Raw genomic sequence first — 6208 nt, forward strand, 5'->3', positions numbered from 1 at the left:
TAATTCTCTTTACTTCACCAGAAAAAGCCTCAAGGACGTCCTAAAAACACAGTTTTCACTGGAGTGAGTCTTCCAAAGTTAAGTCAGAGGTCAACAGGAAGCTCCTTCTTATCCTTCTTCTGGCGGTGTCAGCCAACGACTAAACCAGGAAATCTCTGCGGCTCCTGAAACATCTGTCATCAACAGTGGGAAGCTCTCATAAAACTGAAGTAAACGAACCTTTCTTCCTCCGATGTATCCACCCGCAGCTCCGAAGCTTTTCGTAAAGGTTCCCATCATGATGTCGACGTCTTTGGGGTCCAGGCCGAAGTAATCCACGACTCCTCTGCCGTTGGGCCCCAAAGCTCCGATGCTGTGAGCCTCGTCCAGGTACAGGTACGCCTTGTAGCGTTTCTTCAGAGCCACGACCTCGGGCAGACGCACGATGGAGCCCTCCATGCTGTGGAATCGATACATTGATGGATGGAGAATCCGACAGAGTCTGGATGTGAGTCGTAGCTTCCTCTGCACACCTGTAGATGCCCTCCACCACGATGAGGATCTTCTTCCACGGTCGGTGAGTTCTGGGCTGTCCGTGAGCGATGGCGTCTCTCAGCAGCTTCTCCAAACTCTGCATGTCTGGAAAGACATTCATCATCTCACATCAAATCATCTTTTGTGGGAAGGAGACATTTCTCTTTGTAGGAACAGATGAACCATGTACTGTTGTGTTTGAAGACGCGAATCGTGGAACCCGACAGCCGAGCGCCCAGAACCAGAGAGGCGTGGTTCAGCTCGTCGCTCAGAATTAGGCAGCCCTGCAAAGACAGACATTCACAAATGTGTCGTTGTTACTGTTCCGTTTGAGTCATCTTAAACATTTATCTTTACAAAATCACTTTTTTAACCATCTTTTTGAAATTTAGATCTACTGGTACACAAATATTGTTTTTTATTGTGAAATTATGTCAAAGAAATGTGTCCAAACATTTAAAAACATCCAGACAATCTTCGTTAAATGATTCATTAAAGAAGTGTCACTTCCACGTTTGAAGTCTCAGAAAGAAGTGACTTAAAAAAAGAAAAAAAACGGAGAAAAAAACAAGAATGAAGATTCTAATTGTCATTTTTTAATATAAAATACATGTCAGTTACTTTAAAAACCTAAAAGAAACTTTTTCTTCATTTTTTTGACTCATTTTGCTCACAAAGTGCTAATATATTAGTCAACTTTTCTCCTGAAAAATAAATCCAACATTCTTCTTTGATGCATTCAGTGTTTGGAAAGTTTTAAACAGAAGAACAGGCTGAACTTTTCCACCTTTTTTTTTTTTTTAATAAGCCTTTGCAGGAAAAGCTGCTTTTCCTTCAGCGAATAACACGCTGAGTTCCAGAACTCCTCGACGGATAAGAATCTGAAGCAAAACAAAAAGAGGAAAGGAATCAAATTCCTCACCTTCCCGGTGAGAGCGGGAATGTTCATGGAGTTGGTGGCGAAGCCCATGCCGAACGCCATGGACGACTCCACTCCGAGGAACCTGGCGACCAGCTGCTCCAGCTCTTCGTGGATGTCCAGGTTTCCTGGAGAATGACTCACATTGTTGATACTTTCCAGCTGGAGGACAAACCAATGAAGGCTGTGAAAGCTCACCGATCTCACAGCGGGTGCTGGCCACGCCCACGCCGTACGTGTGCGTGGTTTCGATGGCAGCGCCGGCGCAGGCTCCCGTGTTCTCGGCAAAGCCGAGGTAGTTGTACGAGCCCATGTTGATGACGTCCTTCACCACCTTCCCTGTGTGTCTGAGGAAACCCCAAATAGAAAAGATAAATGATAAAAAGATAAAAGTATTTGTCGTCTCTACAAAACATTCTGTTTAAGAAGCAATCTGTTTGTTTTTGTAAATAAAAGCCGGACTGAATCAGTCGCTCTTATCAGTAATTCAGGGTTCACTGACATCTATCTAGAATTCGACCTTTGGAAACCAGGAAGCGTGACGTCATTCTCAACCAACCCGCGTGGAGCAGTTTCAGCAGCTAACTTGGTCTAAAATTTGACAGACTGGGAGCAGATTTGTGGCGTGTTTTGGTGATTCACCTCATAAAAAAAGAAAATATCCCGCGATATGGACAAAAATTACTTTAAAACAGAACATTTATGTCAAAACTGTGGTTTTTGTTCACATTTTAGTGACATTTTTTCCAATTGGTTGTTGTCAGGGAAACTCAGAGATGCTGCGTTCATGTGATGTTGAAATAATTGGAAAAATGACCGTCCGAACAACAATTCTTCAAACACTACATGAATGCGGGATCACTTTTTGTGCCTAAAAAAGTGCGCCACCTGTGAGGAGACACCAGAATTACAGGGAAAAAAACATGTCAGGTAAAGGGACATCAGAGTGGGAGAAAAACAAACAAAAAACGTGTTTCTTTCTTAGTAAAATATTTTTTCCTTTTCTTTTTTTAATTGTTATTTTACTTCAACTTTTTAGAAGAAAAAAATCTGTTTAGTAACTGGCGTGCACCAGTTCCCATCGGTTGAACACCAGGTACTATTTGGTGCGCGCCAGTTAATAGACAGGAAAAAAAAAACGTTCTTTTTTTTTTAAACTTAATTTTGGATTTTTTTTTTTTACTTCAATTTTTAGGAAAAAGTGTTTTCTATTTGGTTACTGGTGCACACCAGTTACTATCTGTTGCGCGCGTATCGTTACTAACCAGATTTTTTTTTTAAAACTTTATTTCAGGTTGTCTTTTTCTTTCATTTTTAGAAAAAAAAATCTGTTTCGTAAGTGGTGCCCACCAGTTCCTATCTTTTGCACACCAGCTACTATCTGGTCCGCACCAACTACTAAACAAAATCTTTTATTTTTCAACATTTTTTTTTATTTTTAACTTCAATTTTTTGGGAAATGTTTTCTGATTAGTTACTGGTGCACACCAGTCACTATCTGTTGCGCACCAGTTACTAACCAGATTTTTTTTTCAACTTTATTTTAGATTTTTTTTCTTTCATTTTTAGAAAAAAAAATATTTTCTCTTTAGCAACTGCTGCCCACCAGTTCCTATCTATTGCACACCATCTACTATCTGGTCCGCACCAACTACTAATCACAATCTTATTTTTCAACATTTATTTTAGATTTTTTTTTTACTTTAATTTTTCTGAAAAAAAAAAATATGTTTTTGGTTAGTAACTGGTGCACACCAGTTAATAACCATTTGTTTCGCTTTTTATTACTTTTTTTTTTTAGAATTTGTTATTACATATTTTACTTGTTCTCTGGTTATTAACTGGTGCACACTAGATAGTAATTGTTTTTTTGTTCTTTTAGATCTGGTTACTATCTGGTGTGCACCAGTTAGTAACCAGAAATGTTTTTTTCTACTTCAATTTTTGGAAAAACATTTTTTTATTTCCATTTATTTTCTTTAATGTCCCTTTAGGGGCTCCGTACAAAATCATTTATTCCTCATTAAATAGTTGAACAAGCCGCATGTGATCTCCTGCCCGTAGTTTGCCCACCCTTGTTCTGGGAGTTTGAAGTTAAAATAATGAAAAAGTGACTCAACCTACTCGAACGTCCAGTTGTAATTGTGCGTAACTCTCTCCACTAAGTCCACTTTAGCACCAGGGACGCTGCAGATGGGTCGGTTCCAGTTGTCTCGGATCCTCATGTACAAGTTTCTGGTGTAGAAGTTCTCAAAGTCTTGATAGAGAGGAACAAAATCCTGCAGCGATAGTTAAGAGCGTCAGCAACAATGAAGATAACGTTTGATTGTGTTCTGAACGCCAGAGAGCGGACAGTGTTTACGATGAGATAAAGAACACATCTCTCTGACCTTCTGCTGCTCCCTCTCATGGGCGATGTGGCACTTCTCGATGTTCCAGTGGCGGAGAAAGTCTCTGAAGTAGCCAAATATGGTGAGGATGCCGTAACCCATGTAGGTGAGCACCGCCACCAGCAGCGGCGTCTCCTCGAACGACTCTGAAAAGGGCTTCTTGTACAAGCTGGAGTTTGAGGTCGCATTCTGGTTCTGGAGGACAAAAACAAATAAAGAAATGGATTTAGCAAAGCTTAAAATATAAACAAATTCCTTTTCTTCTAAACTTTTGCCTGAGGAGTGTTTATCCAGCTCCTCCCTCTGAACACAGTTAGGATTTATTGAAACGTGACGTCGGTTCACTCCCTAAATCTCACGCCCTTCGAAGTAACTGAAAGTTTTTATTTACTTTCTCGGAACACATACTTTCATTTTTATTGGAAAAAATTGACCCGGAGTACAAGAAGATTTCAAAATCATTTCAAGCTGGACTTAATTCCTCTTTCTTTTACAGTTCCTGCTTCGTACTTTCATACTCTTAGATGGAGATCGGTAACATCCATTTCCAGCGGACTTTTAATCATGATTATGCCATTTTTGGGCCTAAAAATCAAAACATTTGTGTCATTTTTTTTTTGTAAAAACATAATAGTTCCCTTCAGAGTTGTGTGTGAATCTCTCCTTCTCTGTTTAAATCCCCTCACAACCTACCAGTACAACAAAAACAGTTTTAAATCAGATGTCAGGAAAACAAAGATCTATTTGTCCGTAAGTGGATCCATTGGATTAGGGAAATAGTTGATTATTTGAATTAAATGACTAAAAGGAAACATGATAAGTCAGCTGTGATTGGTTTAAGAAAATAAGGTACAAATACGTCATAAGTATAGTTCCCTTTTAGCTGTAAAGTATTTCGAAATGCTGCTCTAGTAGTGTAAATGTGTGACTACAATGCAAACTATCCTGGATTGAGTAACTTGAGTGGGTTGATCCCAACTATATCTCAGTGGAATGGAATTTTATCGTCCGACTTGGGAAATAAACAACAATTATTTCCAAACTCACCTGTAACACAAATAATTTAAGTGATTTTAAGACTTAGGAATGACCACACCCTTCCCTGCGTGAGAACTCTACACTCCTGCTCAGTGAGTGACCTGTGAACGCACCCCTAACTACATGTCTCCTGGTTTAAAAAAACAAAAAAACGCAACCCTGTTCTGCTTAGAGTCAGTAAACACAATCCTGTTTACTGACCAAGCACGGACAGCAGGGAAACAAGGGAGGTTTGAATTACAGAAAGAAAAAAATCCCTACAACAACTACCCCCGATCAGATGTCACGAGAAACAACGAAGCTCCGACTAATAAAATCTCGTGAGACCTTCACGGCCCGCTCGGATATTTTTTAAATTTACCTCAAAAGTAAATAAAAACTAAATTTATTTGTATAAATCATTTTTAATTAACGTAGTGTTACCCAAGACACCAGAAAGTAGAGAAATGTGTTGGCTACGACACGTCAAAATAAACTAATTTACTAAAAATAAATACAAAGCTAGCTAAATGAACCCATTCAACGCGGTTACTATTTAAGCTAACATTCCATTTCCGCCCACAACTTACTAAAACACAATTCATTTTATCTTTTTTATTTATTTATTTAGCATCAACTGTTTAAGCACCGCCACCCGTGACATCTTGGGGACTTTTGGGCCTTACCTTCTCGGCGGGGCGGCGGTACTTCCGTGGATGTTCGAACACACAGTGGTTCTTCACGAAGCCATTTTTGCCCGCATTCTTCGCACGCAGCGCCCGCTGACAGGCTTCCCCATTCAGCAGTTTGCTCGCGGAGCTCTCCGTCATCTTCACCGACTGACTGGCGACTCGAAACTTCACGAAAATGAGCGTCCGCGGCTTGTATAACGTTAAACGTGAAGTCCTGAATGAGATAAGAGGAAGACGGATTTGACGCCCACCGAGGAGCGTGACCGCACGAGCTCGGAGGAAAACCACGCCCATAGGTTCCTTTTTTGGACCAATGGGGTTTCCTCTAGCAAAGATCGTGTATTTAACAACCGCGTTGATAACGTTTACAACTTGGTCAATCTTTTGCGTAAAAGACAACGTGCTCTTGAAAACAAAGTTGACGTCTAAGGGTTTAAATATTTATTATTTTCTTTACAAAAACAAATTATGCTTTTTAAAATATTTATACTGTAGTATATGACTTACCAACATTGCCTTTTATTTCACTCAGAGTGGGACATCTTTAGATCCATCCGACCATGAATGTGACCTATAATAACATTTGCTCAAAACACCTGAACAACCTTTTCCAGTGACGTTGGCTTCCCTGATACACTTAAAAAGGTAAATACTATCTCCAAGGCGTTTTTCACAAT

General features: G+C 39.8%; 1 protein-coding gene across 1 annotated transcript in view; it reads right to left on the minus strand.

Moving 5' to 3' along the window:
- The window catches only part of sptlc2b (serine palmitoyltransferase, long chain base subunit 2b), an 11711-nt gene extending 5871 nt beyond the window's left edge, over nucleotides 1-5840 (minus strand). The window contains exons 1-8 of the mRNA XM_024290908.2: nucleotides 5526-5840; nucleotides 3823-4017; nucleotides 3557-3711; nucleotides 1631-1779; nucleotides 1436-1560; nucleotides 704-797; nucleotides 513-618; nucleotides 220-439 (exon numbers count right to left, since the gene is read on the minus strand). Of these exons, the coding sequence (XP_024146676.1) occupies nucleotides 220-439; nucleotides 513-618; nucleotides 704-797; nucleotides 1436-1560; nucleotides 1631-1779; nucleotides 3557-3711; nucleotides 3823-4017; nucleotides 5526-5825 (1344 nt within the window). The 5' untranslated portion in view covers nucleotides 5826-5840. The remainder of the gene's footprint in view (nucleotides 1-219; nucleotides 440-512; nucleotides 619-703; nucleotides 798-1435; nucleotides 1561-1630; nucleotides 1780-3556; nucleotides 3712-3822; nucleotides 4018-5525) is intronic.
- Nucleotides 5841-6208: the final 368 nt, after the last annotated feature.

The sequence above is a fragment of the Oryzias melastigma genome, linkage group LG24, assembly GCF_002922805.2.
Source record: "Oryzias melastigma strain HK-1 linkage group LG24, ASM292280v2, whole genome shotgun sequence".
NCBI classification, from domain to species: domain Eukaryota; kingdom Metazoa; phylum Chordata; class Actinopteri; order Beloniformes; family Adrianichthyidae; genus Oryzias; species Oryzias melastigma.